Genomic DNA, 22,490 nt, shown 5'->3' on the forward strand with positions numbered 1-22,490 from the left:
TAAAAAAGAAACCAGGAAGGGGGCAAATACAAACATATACAGGAGAAAACTAGAATGGCTATAAATGCTTAAGTAGAAGACAGGCAGAAGTGATTACTGGAAGGGATGGTAAAAAAATAAACACACTTGTCCACATGGATAAGTTCAAGATACTTAACGCCGGAAGTATATATAGAATATTGATTTGCAGCATGAGTCATAACTTAATGAACATCTTATAAAATGACTGACATCTACCCTATTTTGTTTCCAGGAGATTTGCTTTAACAACAAAGATTCCAGAAACAAAAGGTTGCCACAAATGTTGCATTGGTATGTAAAATTGTGTATTTTTTAACATTTGCTTGGAGCATGGTAGTTGTTAAATGTATAAAACTGCATTTTTAGCAGCTCCTTTAAGGATATGATTATTATTGTGTATCTGGTCATGCACCATATGTTTCAATGTCACTCTGATCTGGTTGCTGGGAGATGTGCAAAAATGGTCATTCAATCTTGCTCCTCTTCCTTTACTTGGCATCTCCCACCCAAAGTAACACAGCTGAGATCAGGAACCAGAAGTGTCCGAGTGCTATAACCTACCTCTACACATCTTTCTCTTAAAATGCCTGTGTTCTGGGGAAGCACAGCAGGTTAAATATTGACCTTGCACCACATATGGGAATATTGTACGGCTAGTACAAGAAAATTGAATTTAATGTACATATTTGAAAGGAAGCTATCATTTTGCAAAGTGTTATTTTTAGCTTTTTAAAATTGATATCTCTGTTTACTAACTACAGTGAGAAATCCATACACTGGGTACAAATACCTCTGTGGAGCATTGCAGTCCGGTATTGTCTTACTTCAGTGGTATGAGCCAATGCAAAAATTCATGTTAATCAAGGTCGGTGTTTGTTTTATATCATTCATTAGGCATCTAATATTTTAGTACTGAATTACTTTTAGATCATAAATAGTAAACAGTAATTTGTTAGAGCTAAATGCTGAATATTTAAAAGTATATACCCATGTTTAAATGTAATGCAAATATAAAGCTATAGAGATTGGGTGTGTTTGTAATGTTTAGTAGTTACATGTTCAACTTCAAACAGTACCTTTTTCTACTTGTCACAACAATCTCCAACCAAAAGTGCTAAGTGGCTGATCCAGCTCAGCCTCCTCCTGAGACGTTCTCCCGTGTCTGCGTGGGTTTCCTCTGGGTGCTCCAGTTTCCTCCCACAGTCCGAAAAACGTGCTCTTTAAGTGCATTGGCCGTGCTAAAGTCTCCCTCCGTGTACCCAAACAGGCTCCAGAGTGTGGCGACTAGGGGATTTTCACAGTAACTTCATTGCAGTGTTAATGTGAGCCTACTTGTGGCACAAATAAATAAGATCCTCAGCACTACTTCAGCCAATTCAATTCACTTCATTGACATCAAGAAAGGGCTGATTGCATTGGATACAGTAGAGGCTATGGGCCTAGACAACATTCCACCGGAGCCATGTCTATGGCCAAGCTGTTCCAGTATAACTGCAACACTGGCAGCTCCCAACAATGCAAAATTACCCTGCTATGTCCTGTTCTCACAAAACACAATAAACCTAAACCACCTATTGATTAGAAACTTTACTGAACTGGCCACATAATCACTGTGACTTCAAGGTCAAACTCGCCACCTGATTTCCCCAAGGACCTGTCAGTTCACAAGTCAGGAGTGTAATGAACTACTCTCATAGATGTGTGCAGCTCCAGCAATGCTTAAGAAGGTTTACACCATCCAGGTCAACGCTATCCACTTGAAGGCACTCAACCCACCCCTTTAAACATTCAATCCAACAGGAACACCACCTGCTGGTTCCCTTCCAAGTCACGCATCATCCTGACTTGGAACTATATCACCATTCCTTCATTGTTGCTGAGTCAGAATCTTGGAACTCCCTACTTACCAGGCCTGTGAGTGTACCTACACAATACAGAATGCAGCAGTTCAAGAAAATGGCTTGCCACCTCCAAGCAATTAGCAATAGGCAATAAATGTCAGCAATGCCCACATCCCACAAATGAATACAGGAACCATTTCAAATGTATGTTGGAATATTGATTTTAGCTTCACAAAATCTGGATAATGATTTGCCTTTCTTCCAGCATTTTGACTTTCCACTCCCGGACCCTCTAAAGGTTTTTGAAATGCTTGTGGTACCTGAGCAGGAATACCCAATGGTCTGTGTAGCCATCAGCAAAGGCAGTGAACCCCACCAGGTAGTCCGGTTTCAGACAATAAACCTGAACTCCTCTTCCTCGTGGTTTACAGAAGATGGCTCAGGTATGCCATTTGCTCATAGATTTTCACAGTTTTGTAATGTTTTGTCACTCGTGGGTTACACTGCAAAACAGTTTAAAACTCACTGAGCACCTGAGGTCTAATGATTAAAAAATTAAATGGAAAATGAGTTATACAGACTTGTTGATAATGCGGATCTAGGTATTAAATAATTCTATGCAGGTTTTGATTACAATACTATATTCTTCCATTTAATTTGTTAGCATCATACTCATTAATTAGCTTTGCACTTTTTTTCAGTATATTAGTAGGCACTGGAAAAACAATTTCCTTTTATGTACATATCCAATGGAAACTTTTTTAAACTGAGGATAATTTATCTAAAAGATCTGATCACCTAAGAGCATTAAATGTTTGCAATTTCATAAATATCACTAATTATGTGTGCATTTTATTGTTGTAGCTAGTTGCCAGTTGGATACCATCCACATAACCCAGTTGGAAAGGGATACAGTTCTTGTCTGCATGGATCGTGAGTATCTATCAAGTTCTAAAAATCCTAAATATATTCCCTTTTAACACCACGTGCATTTTTGTTTGAGACTACTTAATTTTACTATGCCTCTATCCATAAAGTCCCCAGCAGTGTTCTTGCCCCTTCTTTCATTAAATATAATGTCTCCTGTATATGATAAAAGGCTACAGTGAAATATACAGGGTGAATATTTTTTATTTGGTGAAAGTTGATGGACACAGATACTTCATTTATCTGGCAGTTGCAAAGGCCAGTAATGTTTAGGTTTATGAGAAGCATATCTTTCAATCATTGAATATGAGATCAGTGATCAAAACAGAGTTACCTGATTTGGGTGTATGTCACAAAATCACAGAATTCTTACAGCACAGGAGAGAGACCATTTTGTCCATTGAATCTGCACCAGCTTTCCGAATGAGCAATTTACTTATGTTCTCCCATCTTCTGCCTGTAACCCTTAGGCAGTGCATTCCAGACCGTAAAACTTTCAACGCACGTGGTTTTTCTTGTATTGCTTTTGTTTTATTAAGTCTGTGCTGTCTCATTCTCAATCCCTTCACAAGTTGAAGCTGTTTCTCCCTATCTACTCTGTCAAGACCTCCTGATGATTTTGAATACCTCTATCAAGTTTCCTCTCTGCCGCCTTTATTCCAAAGAAAACAATTCTAACTCCTCCAGTTTATCATCGCAACTGAAGTTCCTCATCCCTGGATCCATTCTCGTGAATCTTTTTGAACTCTCTCCAAGGCCTTCACATCTTTCCAGCTTTCTTATACAAGTTAAACATAACTTCCTTGTTCTTGTACACTATACCCGTATTGATATATGCATAGGATACTGTATGCTTTTTTAACCACTCTGTCAACCTGTCCTGCCACCTTCAATGACTTTAATGTGTTGCATTACATGGATTCAAATTTTCATAGTTATACTTATTTCTATTGAATTTTGTTTTTATCAACTAATTAGAGTTTTTTAGGGATTTGGACTCTAAACCACAGAGTAAAAACATTCTTGTTGAGGAATAACCTTGTTGGTGAAATGGACAGCCACTAATTCAGAATGAAAACTAACAAGGTTTATTGATCAGCAAAGATTAATACTTAACATTCCATTAGTCAAGGTATGGCATGACACAAGTTCAACACCTGCCAAGTGTGTCTTTCCCTGGAACTGGTCTTCCCCCAAACTTCTGTGTGTTCTTTCCTTGGTTCCTTGAGCCTGGTCCCTTGAATCACAGCATCCTTTAAGATTTTAACTTGGTCAGGTTAAAACTGCAAAGGGGTTTGTATGTTTGTTAAGAATTCTTTATCTTAATTGCTGTAGCTGTTCATTTCCCAACTGCGCGCGCGCTCTCTCTCTCTCTCTCTCTAGAGACTCACTTTACAGCCTCTGCTGAATGGTTTTTCTATCTCTCTCTCTCTCTAACTCTCTCTCTCTCTCTCTATCTATATATATATATATATATAATATCTCTCCTCTATATCTCTCTCTCTCTATATCATAGAAATCATAGAAACCCTACAGTACAGAAAGAGGCCATTCGGCCCATCGAGTCTGCACCGACCACGATCCCACCCAGGCCCTACCCCCATATCCCTACATATTTTACCCACTAATCCCTCTAATCTACGCATCCCAGGACACTAAGGGGCAATTTTAGCATGGCCAATCAACCTAACCCGCACATCTTTGGACTGTGGGAGGAAACCGGAGCACCCGGAGGAAACCCACGCAGACACGAGGAGAATGTGCAAACTCCACACAGACAGTGACCCAAGCCGGGAATCGAACCCAGGACCCTGGAGCTGTGAAGCAGCAGTGCTAACCACTGCTACCGTGCCGCCCTAATCACTGTGCTACCGTGCCGCCCTGTATATATCTCTCTCTCTATATATATATATATCTCTCTCTATATATATATCTCTCTCTATATATATATCTCTCTCTCTATATATATCTCTCTCTCTATATATATCTCTCTCTCTATATATATATATATATATCTCTCTCTCTCTCTATATATCTCTCTCTCTATATCTCTCTCTCTCTCTATATCTCTCTCTCTCTCTATATCGCTCTCTCTCTCTATATCGCTCTCTCTCTCTATATCTCTCTCTCTCTCTCTATATCTCTCTCTCTCTCTCTATATCTCTCTCTCTCTCTATATCTCTCTCTCTCTCTATATATCTCTCTCTCTCTCTCTATATATCTCTCTCTCTCTCTATATCTCTCTCTCTCTCTCTATATCTCTCTCTCTCTCTCTATATCTCTCTCTCTCTATATCTCTCTCTCTCTATATCTCTCTCTCTCTATATCTCTCTCTCTCTATATCTCTCTCTCTCTATCTCTCTCTCTCTCTATATCTCTCTCTCTCTATCTCTCTCTCTATCTCTCTCTCTATATATATATATATATATATATATATATATCTATCTCTATATCTCTCTCTCTATATCTCTCTCTCTCTCTATATATCTCTCTCTCTATCTCTCTCTATCTCTATCTCTCTCTCTATATATCTCTCTCTCTCTCTATATATATCTCACTCTCTATCTCTCTCTATATCTCTCTCTCTCTATATCTCTCTCTCTCTATCTCTCTCTCTCTCTCTATATATCTCACTCTCTATCTCTCTCTATCTCTCTCTATATCTCTCTCTCTATATCTCTCTCTCTCTCTATATATCTCACTCTCTATCTCTCTCTATATCTCTCACTCTCTATCTCTCTCTATCTCTCTCTATATCTCTCTCTATATATATCTCACTCTCTATCTCTCTCTATCTCTCTCTATCTCTCTCTATATCTCTCTATATCTCTCTATATCTCTCTCTCTCTATATCTCTCTCTATATCTCTCTCTCTCTCTATCTATCTATCTATCTCTCTCCCTCTATATATCTCACTCTCTATCTATATCTCGCTCTATATCTCTCTCGCTCTATATCTCTCTCTCTCTATATATCTCTCTCTATATCTCTCTCTCTCTATCTATCTATCTATCTCTCTCCCTCTATCTCTCTCTCTCTATATATATCTCTCTCTCTATATATATATATATCTGTGTCTCTCTCTATATATATCTGTCTCTCTCTATATAGCTGTCTCTCTCTATATATATATATATATATATATATATATATATATATATATCTATCACTATATATCTCTCTCTCTCTCTCTTCTCTCCAGCTTAAAAACTTCCTAACAAAGATTATTCACTCAAGACAATTACCTTTAGCCCTAATACTAGATTCCAATATTGATTTCTATACTGGATTCCTATGGCAATCCTCAACTTACGACAATTATTTTTGTCATTTCTGGGTTCTTGCAGCAACCACCAATGACAATTACCCATCAACTGGAATGACCCACACAAGAGCTAACCTAGCGAGTGACTTGAGACAAATGCTATCCCTTGGCAAATGCAAAGACCCTAGCAATGCTCCTTTATTTTTCTACCCTTTTGCCAGGCAGCTTTCACAACATTCAAGCCAAATCTGTGCATCTGTGTCAACTGTTAATAACATCTAATCAAATATTTGCAACTCTTCATCAATGGGAAGAATGCTTCTTGCTTCCCTACAACAAACCGACCTTAACTTGTACCCTTTACTTAGTAGCTGTTGGGCCATCCTTCTAGCCAATTGGTATTGCAGTCGGGGCTTCTGTTTACTGCTAATGCAAGCATCAATGTGCCCATTGTAACTACATGTATACTTAAAGCTACAATACAATATTTTGGCACTTAAAACGATGTCAACTTAAAGACATTTTAACATTCCAATAGTACATACCAATTAAGGATTTTAACCACTAAGCTTGTGTATAGTACAATATGATAACGTAAGCTTTTTCAATTACACAAACATGTTAATGAGATAAAGTCTAACATGTACAGTGCAGGCTACTTAGAATCATAGAATACTTACAGTGCAAAAGGAGGTCATTCAGCCCATCAAGTCTGCACCGACTCTCCAACAGAGCATCTTATCCAGGTTCCCCTCCCTATCTCTGTAATCCCGCACATTTACCCCACTAATCCCCTAACTCAGACGCGTAAGGGGCAATTTCACATGGCTAATCCACCTAACCTATACATCTTTGGATTTGTAAAACAAATTAAATCATTTTTCCTGAAGTAACCTGCACAAAACAGTAGAGCAGATTTATTTTGCTGAAGCCTAAAATACTTAGCTCTTATAAGTGGCAAGTTTTTTTTTTAGTTTTAAATATAACTGAAAGCTGCGAGAAACATCAAACTGATTCTGAACAATAAACAAAAAATTACATATGTCTGAAATCAGAACAGGAAATGCTAGACATAGCGCCAAGTGTCTCAAGTTTTGTTTAACTGGTTCTGTTTCTTCACTCAATAACATTGCAGAATATCAGAATGTACTGTATTGTTGGAGAAGGAGGGTGGCAAATGCATCCTCTTCTAGTACTCTTGTCAGTAGCATCTTGGAATTTTCTAAACCAAGTCTACAATGACAATTACCCTCTGATACCCTATAATGTAATGTATAGGGTATCATACAAACAGGTTTGCAGACAATACAAAACTTGCAAAGACTGTAAATAACGAGCAGGATACCAGCAGACTCCTGGAGGACTTATACAGGCCAGAGGCATCTGGAAGCGCATATTCACCAATCGTTCAAGGTAGCAGAGCAAGTTGATAAGAGCCCTAATCTCTCCTCTCCTAAATTCTTATCTTCCTCATTCCTCTCAAATTTTCTGTTGTCATCGTCCCACACACCACCTTGCCCCACCTTCTAATCTCCAGTCTCCCGTTCCTCTCCGCTCACACCCCGAACTCCATGTGGATTTTGATCTTCTCCAGCATGCTAATAGAAAATGGCTGGCAACGGGGAGGAATGTTCGTCTGACCCAGGTTGTAGCTAGAGACGTGTGATTGTAACATGTGCCCTTGTGGACAGTGAGGAGAGTTTGGTTTTTGGGGGTTTTTTGTTTGGGCTTAACCTTTTACACAGTATCAATAATCACAGTGAAGTTAAAAGTAATGATACTTTCAGTTTGCCAATATTTGCAACATCAGACTTAGGGAGCCTTTATCACAGCATTCTGTGTTGCAATTCTGAATGTAGAGTCACTAAACTGACTGCAAAACATAACTTTGATCCAACATTTAGTAAGTATGGGAGCTGTGCATTATTGTCATAAACTTCAGACATGGGAAATATTTTTTTTATATTAAGAAAGGGTTTTGATCATGGCAAAAGCGAAGATTATAAGAGGCCAGGTACATTACTAATGTTCAATTGAGTGATTTTCTTCTTATCTAAATTTGTTAAATAATTTTCAATGCAATCAAAACATTACACCAAGGCACAAACACTAAAATATTTCATGCAATTTAAATAGCTGAGACTTTATAAATTACAATGAAATTGTTGCCTAATGTTAATTAAAAATACATTGGTAAAAATAATTCTAGGATATACTGGTGTGTAATAGTTTCCAGTATCCAGAGATGGACTTGATTCCAATTTTTTTCTAACAGGAACATAATATTCTGTTAATTTTTATGGCATGACTTTTAAATGAAAACTTTCATGTTGAACTTTAGCAAGTTTTAGCAAGCTTTAATAGACAAAGAATCATGAGATACGAGTAGGACTGACTGCTTTTAAAACCCAAATTTTAGCATGGGCAGTTTCTGCATCTATTTCTGCACATTTAATCTCTACCCAACAATTATGGTTTTCAACATCAGTTTCAGATGTGAAATCTGTTGAAAAGCAGCAGTTTAAATCTCCAACCATACTTTAGAACTCCACCCAAATATGCCCTACAGAATTCTTAAGTGGCCATATACAGTCTTCAATGCCCTATTGACTCCTAACAACTGAAGAAGACCATTTTAATATTAATAGACATATCTACTGTACCCCTCTTCCCAATTTAATAAATCGGAGATTTGGTTTTCAGCTAAGTCCAGTAGTTAGACTTTCTTTACTATGTGCCCTTCTTTTGAACTACATATTTATGTAATAGAATGACTTGAAAGTTATTCCAGCTGCAATTATCTCTGTCTAGCAAGATTGAGTAATTTTACTAAATAGAGGTAATTGCAGATGGAATATCTTTTAAGTCATCCGGTTACATAAAGAAGCTATGTACTATCTAAAGATAACCCTTGGGTTATCTGTCGTTTTTTGTAATGTATTATTATTATCTGGTACCAGCATCACATTTACATCAGAATTAACTACTTCATTTCATTGAATCTAATTCTATGCTTGCTGTGCCCTAGTGTTTCCCATGTGGAGATAGGATGCCACATGAGCCCACACTAATCTGAATTAGATCCAGTCCATGATCTCTCCATGTGCCTTCGCCTGCTGTATAAGGAAGTGGCTATTTGTATCATCTACAGATATCTCAGCCTTAAACCTCCCCTCAACATGGTAGATCGCCACTGGACCATTTCTGTTCCTAATACCTGGGAACATTAAATCCCCTTTAACACACACACACTCCCTGACTCTAATGTCATAGTACAAAAGGAACAACAATGATCATTGTAGCTGATAGAAAGATGTTGGTTGAAATAAGAGAATACATAGAAAAATGCACTTGTGGATGTCAGCAAACATAAAGATGGGAATTTTGGTGAATGGAAGCATTGTAATAAACCCTAATTGTTCTTTGAAATCTGGTAACAGATACTATGTACACCTGTTGCACTATACATGGGTAAACATAAGTGAATCAAATTAAGAAAGGAGTCATCTAAATATACTAAAATGTAACACCTTAAATTTGTCCACACTGTCTTTTCCCCTAAATTTCAACCATTTATTTTACCCACTGTAGAATATGTTACCTACCCAACTATCAAAAGTGTAATTATGGATATCTGCAGTGCAGTAACCTGAGCCAAAATACACTCTAAATCTCGGTAATTATTTGCATGTACAAATACGTTTTTGGCAATATTCTAAAACAGTAAAGATGCAATCTGCGACCTTCAATAGATTGTAAAAAAGAACTCATTGTAATGTTCATAGCTGTCTAGTAGTTTACAGGACCAAAATGAACAGTTCTGGAACAAAAAGCAGTACTGTTCATCAGGGTAGGTGGTCTGTAGAGAGACACTTGCTGCCAAATTATTATTTTGCACAGTTCATAACTTTGAATTTTATTAAAAGTTACAATATTGTGTTAAAATATTTGAAGGACTACCTACATCAGATTACAAAAAAATCATCATGACGTTATGGCGATTTCTGAAACTTCAATAGGGATACCTCTGAAGTTGTCATTCTTTCTTAAGCAATTAATCTAGGATGGCTTGGGAACATGATTCATGAAAATGATTTGTCAGAAAAGTTCAAGGTGGAGCGCGTAACATGGTGGATTTTTGCTGTTCCCTTCTGTAATATATTTTCACAACTGAAGGTTTGTAATTATCCATATTTTATTCTGTTTCAGAAAATGTCAAGATTGTAAATCTACATGGCAAATTGAAATCAAGCAAAAAACTAGCATCCGAGCTAAGCTTTGATTTTTGCATTGAATCAGTAGGTAGGTACATTGCCTAATGGTTTGAATATAAATTGTATCTTTTAGATACATTTATGGAGTAAAATCTATTTAGCTAGCTTTCAGAATGCAAAATGTTAAAGTGGGCTTCTGGATTGGGCAGGTAGAGGTCAAATGAAACTTAGTACAAGGAAATGTGAGGTGATGTAATTTTGAAGGAGGAATCAGTGAATGCGTATGTTAAATATTAAAACTTCAATAGGAGTAAATGCTTCAGAGCATTAGATATCCAAACCTTTAGAAGTGGAACAAGTTGTTAAAGCTGTTAAACAAAGAAGTGAGCGCCTATATTTTATAAATGGGGTGCAGACTATAAATCAGAGGTATTGTTAGTTCAATGCATATGTTAGGCTGCAGTTACAATATTTATAAAGGATCATCTTGGGGCGGCACAGTAGTACAGTGGTTAGCACTGCTGCTTCACAGCTCCAGGGTCCCAGGTTCGATTCCCGGCTCGGGTCACTGTCTGTGTGGAGTTTGCACATTCTCCTCGTGTCTGCGTGGGTTTCCTCCGGGTGCTCCGGTTTCCTCCCACAGTCCAAAGATGTGCGGGTTAGGTTGATTGGCCAGGTTAAAAATTGCCCCTTAGAGTCCTGAGATGCGTAGGTTAGAGGGATTAGCAAGTAAATATGTGGGGGTAGGGCCTGGGTGGGATTGTGGTCGGTGCAGACTCGATGGGCCGAATGGCCTCCTTCCGCACTGTAGGGTTTCTATGATGGTTTCTATGATCTTGTGGAAGCAGGGGATGCAGCTGAGGTAATCATTTGCGTTTGTCTTCACTGGAGGGTAGAATGCTGTAAATTCACCGTAGTGATATTGGATAGGATTAGAAAAATATAAAAAGGTTCTATGGCCGGAATTCTCCCATTCCCCTGCCACTGGAATTTTAGCAGGCGAGTTGCGGACAATCAGGCGGGAATTTCTGGCTTTTAGACCAGCGCAGCCGGAAAATCCCTCCCTCTGTTTCTATGACTCGCAGTAGAAAAGTCACCCAGTCTGGAAGGGTACATCCTAGATTGTTAAGGAAAGGCCACAATCTTGCAATCTTTCTTCGATATGGGGGTTGTGCCAGAGGATTCGGGGATTGCAAATATTCCAGCTTATTCAAAAATGGGAGCTGGATAAACCCAGAAATTACAGACCAGCCAACCAAATGGTGAGGAAACCTTAAACAACAATCTGGGACAAAATTAATTGGCATTTGGAAAATTATGGGCAAATAAATTAAATTCGGCACAGGTTGTGAAAAGACAAATCGTGCTTGACAACTTGATTGATTTATGAATTAATAAAGAGTTGATGAGAGTGGTGCAGCTGATGCTGTCCTTATGGACTTTCAAAAGATATTTGACAAAAGTCCATGCCATTTAAAGTGACTGTGGCAATGTAGGTGCAAAATGGTCAGAAATAGAGAGCAGTGGTGAAAGGTTCTTTCTCAGACAAGAAGGAACTGTACAGTGGTGTTTCCCAGAGGTTGGTGTTAGGCCGACTGCTGTTTTTTTTAATGTGGTGTGGATTAGGTATACAAGGCATAATTTCCAAAGGTTGCTGATGATGTATTCAGATATGTAGTTAACAGTGAGGAGGTTAGTAACAGACCCCTGGTTGGACAATGGCATACTACAAAAATAGGCCAGACATATGACAAATAAATTAACACAACATTTTGGTAGCAAGAATGAGGAGAGGCAATATAAACTAAATGATACAATTTAAAAGGGCAAGCAGGAAAAGAGGGACCTTGGTGTTTGCATGCACAAATCTTTGAAGGAAGCTGGACAAGTTCCTTGGCTTTATAATAGAGAATGGAGCACAGCAAGGATTTTTAAAAAATGCTTGTAAGGCCCCAGCTGGAATGTTCAGTTTTGAGCTGCACAACTTAGGAAGGATGTCAAGACCCTAGGTAAGATGCAAGAGATTTACGAGAATGGTACCAAGAAGAGGAACTTTAGTTATGTGGCGAGGCAGGAGAAACTCTCACTGTTTTCCTTGGAGAAAGCGGGTAAAGTGAATAACAAATTATGGCTGTGTTCTAAATGCTCTGATTTAAAATGTGTTTATTGGAAACTTAAGTATTCATAAATATTGAATGTAGAGTATTAATGAATATTGTCAATAACCAAAAACACGCAACAGATTGTTTTTCGATTATAGTGCGTTTATCCAAAGTTTGAAATGTATATTTAGAATTGAGAAAAGTAACCTGAACTAGATACTCAGCAAATTCAAAGGTACAAAATATACTTTATTCATTCTAATGTGCATTTCTTTCCCTCCCTCAACCCCGCCAATCCACACCTTTGCAGTGTGCCTTCAGGACAGTATACTGGCTTTCTGGAAGCATGGAATGCAGGGCAAAAGCTTTAAGTCAAATGAAGTAAGTCCATTGTCGTAAGTCCATTGTCATTACTTTCACAGCTAACAAGTACTTGATGATTGATAATAGCAGGTCCTGTTCTGTTTTGACTTTTGTTTCTCCTGGAAAAAATCTCTCCTCTTTGATTTGTTTTCCCTCTCTATTTCTAATGAATCTTGTTGATTCATGTCCCTCTGGTACTTTCCCCAAGTTGCCTAGGAGAAAACTGGTAATAGGATTTGAAAAAAATAGCTCTCTTGGGGCAATTAACACAAAGGGACTTTGCTGTTTGCATGCACAAATCTTTGAAGGTAGCTGGGCAAGTTGCTTGGTTTTATAATAGAGACATGGAGCACAAAGCATGAGGGCCTGAATAGGGTCTCCTATACAACAAACTGCATTTTTTCACAATGAGCTCTGACAGTGAATATCATTTAAATTCTGAATAATGGGGATCATGGTCAAGCGCAATATTTCCATTCTTGTTGCAAGTTATTGGTTTTTTTTTTAGTACCAGCAGCCTTTTGTCAGAATTTTCCCATTAGTCATTTGGCATACATATTCCAAAAAGATAGATTATGATCTTCTTTTGTAGATCATGGTAAAGGCAGATTTATTCGTGTACAGCGAACCTTTGTCCAAGCAGGATTAGTCAGCACAAAGAGTTTTCTTAAAACAGCGTTAGTGGAGTATACAAATGAAGTGATGAAATATAAACAATCAACAAGCGCCTTGGTAACAAGTGGAATGATAGTATCTGATTCAGAGGGCTGGTAGTTTGACTATTTATAAATGCGTTGTAATATAACTGCTTCAGAGCTGCCATTTGAAATTTTAACAAGGTATGCAGTAGATTTTAACATTGCAATATGCATTGGATTATTTTTTTGTTGACCTGAGTTACATGATCCAAAATTCTAAACTACTATACTTCAGATAAAATAAATCATGTGCTCAATGTACATCAAAATGTAAAGATGTTGGAGATAGGCATAGCCACACTTGGTCTCCTGCTCAGGCACTGTCTAATGCAGTCATTTTCAAACTGGTGCATTTCTAAATGCCCTTTCTTACCTTTGTTCTTGCACCGAATGTTTCTATGATCATTGCCCCTTTTCCCTTTACTGGGCACTATTCCCAGCTAGGTTGTAGTTCTACAAATGGTAACAGTTTTTCAGTACCGTGGCCACTCTGCAATGTGTGAACTAGATAATGATTGTTAGTATTTCTTAATGTACCAGAACAATCTTTGGAACATGATTCCTATTTCAAACTAATGTGTTTTGCTGTTGAACTGCAGCAAACTAAGTAGCCAAATTCATCCAAAAATGAAATCCGACATTACTGAAAAAAAAGAGACTTTTAAATCAACGCAGCATTACTGAACAAAACAACAGCCGTTAGTTCATATTGAGGACTGGCAGAAACAGTGGTATTTGGTTCCCAATTATGTATTTATAAAGCTCTTGATTAGATATGTCATCTAGTGCCATTAAACAGATATTGCAAGCATCTACATTTATGCTATGTTTTACATGGAAGCTTCAAAAATGGTGAAGAATGTAGGTTTCTGCAGAGACCTAAAGGATAATAATTCACATGCCTTGTGGAGCAATTTATCATATTATTTTGGGGCTGCTTATATGGTTCAAGGTCAAGTCTGCATCTTTTACATTTTACATTTGTTGTGTGACCATTTTAAGGATTCTTAAACTGTTGGAATTTAGAAATGTAATCAATTTCTTGCTAAACTTCTCAAATCAGGTTACCCAGGAGATATCAGATAAAAGCAGAGTCTTTCACCTCTTAGGATCCGATAGGTAAGAAGAAGCCATTTTTTAAGCTAATTATAAACATGGGTATTTGTACAGCTCAGAGTGTGCACATATACAATGTTGATGTAATTGACAATTATATTCCAGGTACTTGTACCAAAGCCATGAGGAAACTGTACTGCATAACATTCACCTGTTCATTTTATTTGTGTGAGCATGACCTCTGAAGCTCCATTAGTTACTGGCAGATTTTCTAATTTTAAAATAAATGTAGTTATGTTGTCAAAATATATAATGAGTTTTTAAAGCCCTAATCCAAAAAGTGGCCTGTATGAAAACTTTCATTCCAGTATTTTTGCCAGTTAAATAATCGAGACTACCTGTAGGTCCATGTTATCTTTGAAACTATCACCAATTGCCAAAATTGTTAATTTGATTTTTGAAAAACAAGTGGGGGGAAAAATGTACATCTTAATACTACTTCAGTAATTCCTGAATGGTTTTTTTTTATTTGAACAGTCCTAAAATATTATTGTTGTTTCTTGTTGGCTAAATTGTCAATTTGTAATGCTCGTTACAAAATTTCCCAACCTCCGGTCTTGTAAATTCACATTTCACTGTTAATACCTTCACCTGAGTCTTTCAAGCACTTGCATTTTTTCAGCTGAAGAGGTCCCAACATGGGGATTTAATTTTGTATAAATAGTAGTTGTCTTAAAGACATCTACTGTGCTCACTCGCCACCAGTGTTCCCATGAAGCTGCATATATGTGGCAACCTGGAAAGTAGGGTTCAGGCCCTGTTGCAAGTTAAATGTCATGTCTGCCAGCGGTCAAACAAAAAAAAGTTAAACATACTGCTCATTAAAAGGACTAGCTGCACACAACAACAATTTTACAGGGAATACTGCTCACCACCCCTATGCATTCTTCTTTCACTGGAACAATTGCATTCTTCCTAAAAGAATGGAAGGTGGAGAGAATGAATAGTACACAATAGAATGCTTACTGCTAGAAAGTTGTTCAAGGTGCTTGCCTAGCAACTATCTGCTTAGCACCTGGTTTGCATAATTACAAGTTCACTTGCATTTGTTTTAATTACTGTAAATCTTCAAATTAACTACCGACTATTTTGAATTCTTCAGTGAAATTTCATTTACATATTAATGTCCTGTTTTTTGACATGGTATTTGCAGATTAATTTTAATCTGAAATTTGGTAAATAATTCCAAAACTTTTGATAGTTTTGACATATAGAAATAATTTGCATGAGATAGCGTGGATCTATTTGATAATGGCTCATATGTGAAAACTTATGGATATCCTCCAAGACTGAAGCGGGTTAGTTTTTTGTTTTCACTGTGCCTAGGGGTTTTTTGTGCTAACTGGGCGAACGAGATCTAGGTATCTTCCAGCGTTATTATAGAACCAGCTATTGTAGATGTTGCATACGGCCTAACTTTGGTCCATGTCTGATTCTCACTTAGCCTTCCTGAGGAAGTTCCTCACCCTTCTTCCAGACATAATTATAACCTGGCTTTCGGATGTTCTGTTGTTCTATAAATCCTATGTTACATACATCCTCTTTCATGCACGCCTTTCAAAGTGAGGGGACATTCTAAACATTTTATGGCAATTATAGAATTTAGCTTTTCAAGTAACAGGAAGGGACAGAATATAACTCGAAGATTAAATCATCAGATAAGGCCTAGAGGTTACAAAAATAATAAAAGGACAAAACTAAAATCTCTATCTGAATGCACATAACATTCAAAATAAAACCGATTGAACTGCTGGTGCAAATTGTAAATAAATATAATCTGATAGCCCTTACAGAGACATAGCTACAGATGACATAGGTTGGGACCTAAAAATAGAAGGGCACGTGATAATTAGGAAGGACTGGAACCGAGAAAAAGGTGGAAGAATGGTTCTGTTAATTAATGATGGTATTGGCACAATAGAGAGGGATGACCTAAATTCAGGAAACCAAGATGTAGAAATGGTTTGGGAGAAATGATAAAGGCAAGAAGTCACTTATGGGAGTGGTGTACAGGCCCTCTAACAGTAACCACATGAAAGGATGTGGTATAACAAGAAATAACAGGAACATGTCAGCAAGGTACAGCAATTATGAGGGATTTTAATCCAAGTATAAACTGGGAAAATCAGATGGGCAAAGGTAGCGTAGATGAATTCATGGAATGTTTCCAGGATAGTTTCTTCGGCAGCATGTTCTGTCATCAAGCAGAGAGCAGGCTAAACTAGACCTGGCATTGTAAAATGAGATGGGTTTGATTAATTAATGATTTCATAATGAAGGTGCCCCTAGGTAGTGGGGATCATAATATAATTGAATTATACATTCAGTTTGAGGGAGAGAAGTGTGGTTTAAGATCAATATTTTAAACTTAAATAAGGGTCGTTTTGAGGGTATGAAATTAGAGCTGCTAAAGTAAATTGCAAAATAATTTGAAGGCTAGGTCAATAGAGATGCAATGACAGATATGGGGATATTTCAGAATACCCAAAAACAGATACATTCCAATGAGAAAGTTAAAATTCCAAGGGAAGGGCTCACCATCCATGGTTAACTTAAAAAAAAATTAAGGATAGTATCAAACCTAAAAAGCATTTAATAGCACAAAGATGGGTGGCGGGTCAGAAGATTGGACAGCATTGTTGTGGGGGCCACGATCGGGCCATGGGGGGATGGCTGGAAGGGCAGCACTGCAGTGGTCCCAGGCTGGCCAGCAAACAGAGTCTGACACATTGGGACCACTGCACATGCGCAGAGTTCCAGAACTGTCAAACTCCGGTGCAAATAGGCCCCGCCCCCCTGGGTTTTTAATAAGATTCACGACTGGGGACCTCCGCAGTGTACAGAGTGCAGAGATTCGGGTGAGAAGCTGGACTGAGAAAACAATTGGGGTGTAGAACAGTTTTCCCACCAATTCAGCACTTTTGGGAGAATCACGGCCATGAAGTCAGACAGTAAGAGTTTCTATAGCTAATTAAAAGGAGAGAAAAGTGAGCCTATATAAAGTGAACCTGGAGAATTAATAATAAAAAGTAAGGAAATGGCAGATGAATTGAACAGGCATTTTTCAATGGTCGTCACAATAGAGGATATAAGTAACATTCCAGTAATAGCTGCAAACCAGGAAATGGAAGGTGGGAGAAACTTAAAATTGTGATCACCAGGGAAATGGTACTGAGCAAATTGTTGGAGCTGCTGACAATCCTCGGGTCCTGATCGACTTCATCCAAAGGTCTTAAAAGAAGTGGTTAGTGAGAGATTTTTCCCAAATTCCCTAATATCGGAGATGGTCCCATTAGATTGGAAAATAGCGAATGCAGCCTTTATTCAAAAAAGGAGGGAGACAGAAAGCAGGAAACCACAGGCCAGTTAGCTTAAAATCTGTCATAGGGAAAATGTTAGAAGCTATTATTAAAGTTGTTGTAGCAGGGCACCTGGAAAATTTCAAGATAATCAGACAGAGTCAACATGGTTTTGTGAAAAGAAAATCATGTTTACCCAATGTATTGTAGTTCTTTGAAGAAGGCAAATGACACGTGCTGTGGGTAGAGGGGAATGGGTGGATGTACAGTACTTTGATTTCCAGAAGGCATGAGATAAGGTGTCACATCAAAGATTGCTGTGGAAAATAAAAGCTCATGGTGTAGGGCGCTGGATAACACATTGGCATGGATAGAATATTGGTTAGCTAACAGGAAACGGAGTAGACAAAAAGCTGTTATTTTCTGGTTGGCAAGAAGTGATGAGTGGTGTGTCATAAGGATCTGTGCTAGGCCTCAACTCTTTACAATTTATATAAATTACTTGGATGAAGGGACTGAAGTCATGATTGTTAAATTTGCTGATGACACAAAGGTAGATAGGATAGTAAGTTGGATTAGTCTTTCGCCCCTATACCAAGGTCGGACGACCGATTTGCAAGTCAGAACCGCTACCCCACCAGAGTTTCTTCTAGCTTTGCCCTGCCCAGGCATAGTAAGTTGTGAAGGAGACTATATAAGGAGGACAGATATAGATAGGTTAAGCAAATGGGAAAATTCTGGCAAATGTGGGAAAATGTGAAATTGTTCGTTCTCACAGGAAGAAAAGCATATTATCTAAATGGTGAGAAATTGCAGAGCTCTGAGATGCAGAAGGATCTTGGTGTCCTAGTGCATCAATCGCAAAAGGTTAGTGTGCAGGTACAGCAAGTAATTAGAATGTTATTGTTTATTTAAAGGGGAATTGAATAAGGAGGTTGTGCTTCAGTTATATAGAGTTTAAGTTTGTTTATTAGTGTCACAAATAGGCTTACATTAACACTTCAATGAAGTTACTGTGAAAATCCCCTAGTCGTCACACTCCGGTGGACTGTGGGTGGAAACCGCAACACCCGTAGAAAACTTATGCAGACACGGGGATAACGTGCAGACTCCACAGACAGTGATTCAAGCTGGGAATTGAACCCGGATCCCTGGCGCTGTGAGGCAGCAGTGCTAAACACTGTGTGACTGTGCTGCATCTGGAGTACAGTGTTCGGTATTGGTCTCATTTAAGGAAGCATATAATGTATTGAAAGCAGTTCAAAGAAGGTTTACTAGCCTAATACCTAGTATGGGTGGGTTGGCGAGGCTAGTCATGTATCTTCTGGCGTTTAGAAGAATAAGAGGCAACTTGATTGAAACAATCCTGAGGGGTCTTGACAGGGTGGATGTCGAAAGGATGTATCCTCTTGTGGGAGAATCTAGAACTAGGGGGTCACTGTTTAAAAATAAGGGCTAGCCCATTTGAGACCGAGATGAAGATACATTTTTTTCTCTTGAGGGTCATGAGTCTTTGGAACTCCCTTCCTCAAAGGACAATGGAAACAGAGATATTTTTAAGGCCGAGGTAAATAGATTCTGGATAAGCAGGTGAAAGCTTATTGGGAATAAGCGATAATGTGGAGTTGAGGTTACAAACTGATCAGCTTTTGTCTTGCAAATTTCCTCTTTTTAAATACATATTTAATACTCTTTTGAAAATCAACTTCATGTATTTCTACTATCTTTTTGTAACTGAATTTGTGCGAGAGTTGAGGGATGTCTGTGTTGGTGATGAATTGCTTTCTCACTTTTGACGGAATCAACCTGGTTACGTACAGCACAGTGCGCTCTAACTCTGAAAGAAACATGACCATTGGGAATAGTCACGTGGAGATTGCATTGCTACACAGGGCGTAATGGTAATGCTGTTGTGCTTTGATACTACTGCTCAGACATTAGCATGTCAAGTCTTTCTTATACTGAATAAAATATAAACAAGCACCAGTAAGGCACTTTGGACTCTGAACCATTTGAGAACTTGAGAGTTAAGGGGTTAAAGGGCTAATTGATTTTTAAACCCCTGAATTCCAACATACTCCACTTGCACCAGTACTATTTTAAGAATGTTAATCGGTGTGCTTTGAATAATACTTGTCATTTCGAGGCTGCATTGTTTATCTTATCAGTGTGTCAAGTGCTTCTGAAAGGAAGGAGATGGAACCAGAAAATAAGTTGCACCAGCCTGCTGTTGCAAGCTTAAGCAACTTGTTGCATTGGTATTGAGAGCAGGTCTATCTGCCCCCTCGAACAGCATATGATGTAGGAATACCTATTGTAAGCCTAAAACTTCAGATCCAGTGTATCGCTTGAAAAGTTATACTTTACTGATTGCTGATTTATAGTTTTTAGTAAATTACAAAATGCTAACCATTTTTGGAGTAATATCCTCGGAATGAAGGATTTGCACACACATTCATGCAAGATGTGATGTATATTTGTTTTTTTAAATCAATTTACTCCTGCAACACCATAAAGCGATAACTTGGGGGGGGTGGGGGAGTTCAACAATTTTGATTGCAGCAATCGCGTTTTATTAATGTTATTAGGTTTTACTATAAATTATAAGGCATAACTATTGTGTTTATTATTTATTGCAGGGTTGTCGTGCTAGAAAGTCGACCAACAGACAATCCTACAGCACACAGCAATCTTTATATCTTAGCTGGCCATGAAAACAGTTACTAAGCAACACAAAGAAACTTAATCAGAGTGACTGTTGCTTGAAATGAGACAAACCTAACAGCTTCCAACAAAAGTTGAGTGTTGACGGAAAATATTAAACAAAATGGAAGTCGGGCTGTAGCCTTTGTGTTGTACTTTTATATTTGATTCTATCATGGGGTAGATTTATTATGCAAAATAGTAAATTTAGTAGCTAGATGTGGCTTTATTAAAATATTCAGCCACTGTGTGGTTGGTCTGTCGTATCAAATTTGCTTCATAAAAGCCATGACTAACTATTTTGTAAACTATAACAAATGATCTAATTTCTAATAAGAGCACAGTAATTCATGCAAAATGAAAATATAAAGCAATCTAAAAGTGCCACACTTTTTCGTACTTAAATCTTTCTATTTTATAAATATTTTGCAGCAAAATTTTGTTTCATTGTGTTCTGTGTTATATATTGTCTAAATCTACTTTTAGTACTAAATCTATGCCTTTGGAAACCTCTTGTCTAATACTGCAGCAATTTTATAGGATTTTAATACACCCACTGCAAGACTGTACAGCTTGAAAAACTCTGTCATAGTATAGTGATAAACTGAATATTTAAGTGTTTTATTTATTAATCTGCCAATTGTAAGAAAAGTTATAAACTTATGGGGAAAAGAGGGTAATTACATCATATTTAGTTCAATTTGTGTTATTGAAGCTTAAGGCTTCAAGGAAGAGAGAAAAATGTTCTATTTAGCTGGTTGTATGTATAAGCAAATTGTGGTATATAATTTAGAGCTTAAACTCTTACACTCTTTTTGTACAAAGGCACCATTTAAGCACTTTCCAGTACAACTTTTAATTTGTAAGGCTTATTAGCTATTTAGATGCCACAGTAGATTTTTTCATAGATTTTAATCTTTTCATATACAATGTATAGTGAAAGTGTTTTTTATACACAACATGCAGTGATTATAGGAGTGTACTAAAACAGGTCAAAATTGTCAAACATTGTATATATATATCAAAAAACATTAAATTTCACTTTTGGTTATTTTAATCATAAATGGTTGGGGAAGTCATCTCACTTCATCAATTTTTCACTTTTGGAGTTGGAATATGGTTTATGATGCAAGCAGTGAATTCAAGTCACAATTTTCAGTTTCTACCTCACCCCATGAATGTTTTCTATGTCTCCACTTCTTGAAGATCTTTCAGAAAAATTTACTTTATCCATTCTTAAAATTAGTCATGCATATTAAAGGCTGTAATTCAATAAAATAAACACTAATTGTAGCAAAAAAAACTTGAATTGATTGTGGCTCTGTAATATGAATCTGTAAATAATGTAAAATAAAATGTACAATGCATGGGTTCAAATTTGTGTAATAATTGCTTTGTGAATAAGAACTATTTACTGAATTTCCCAACTTGCATTAGGAAATCCTACCTTTCTGTAGGAAATGCTTGGATTTCAATTTATTAGAAGTACTCGTCTTTACCTACCACCCCAGGGGGTACCCTGTAGATGTTATGTAATTGGATTTTCAGAATGCATTTGATAAGGTGCCACACACACACAGTTAGTACACAAAGGGACTGAGGTGGGGAAACTTTTTGCTGGGTGTAAATTTTTGTTAATAGGGTGTGCATGCTAACACTAGTTTAAAATCACCAATTAATCTACAGTTTTACACAATGTTTTTAAAAATCTTAATTTACAAAAATGTTTGTTTACAGTTTGAGTATTCACAATGAAGTATAGTGAGTCACATAAACACTAAATTGACATTGGTACCAATCATAGAATTCCTATTGTGCAGAAGGAGGCCATTTGGCCCATCGAGTCTGCACTCTCTCCAAGAGCATCCCACTCTATCTTGTAACCCCATGTATTTACCCCATTGGATGGTATGACTTTTTGCACCTCCCTCTCCACTGCTA

At 37.5% G+C, this 22,490-nt stretch overlaps 1 protein-coding gene across 2 annotated transcripts in view; it reads left to right on the top strand.

The window, feature by feature from the left end:
* The window catches only part of map4k5 (mitogen-activated protein kinase kinase kinase kinase 5), a 157,773-nt gene extending 135,849 nt beyond the window's left edge, over positions 1 to 21,924 (top strand). For both annotated transcript variants that reach the window (XM_078233958.1, XM_078233956.1), the window contains 8 exons: positions 254 to 312; positions 783 to 886; positions 2,128 to 2,305; positions 2,727 to 2,795; positions 10,264 to 10,356; positions 12,681 to 12,751; positions 14,495 to 14,550; positions 20,486 to 21,924. In XM_078233958.1, coding sequence (XP_078090084.1) covers positions 254 to 312; positions 783 to 886; positions 2,128 to 2,305; positions 2,727 to 2,795; positions 10,264 to 10,356; positions 12,681 to 12,751; positions 14,495 to 14,550; positions 20,486 to 20,573 — 718 coding nt within the window. In that variant the 3' untranslated portion in view covers positions 20,574 to 21,924. The remainder of the gene's footprint in view (positions 1 to 253; positions 313 to 782; positions 887 to 2,127; positions 2,306 to 2,726; positions 2,796 to 10,263; positions 10,357 to 12,680; positions 12,752 to 14,494; positions 14,551 to 20,485) is intronic.
* The last annotated feature ends 566 nt before the right edge of the window (positions 21,925 to 22,490 follow it).

This window comes from Mustelus asterias, chromosome 18 (assembly GCF_964213995.1).
Source record: "Mustelus asterias chromosome 18, sMusAst1.hap1.1, whole genome shotgun sequence".
NCBI lineage: Eukaryota > Metazoa > Chordata > Chondrichthyes > Carcharhiniformes > Triakidae > Mustelus > Mustelus asterias.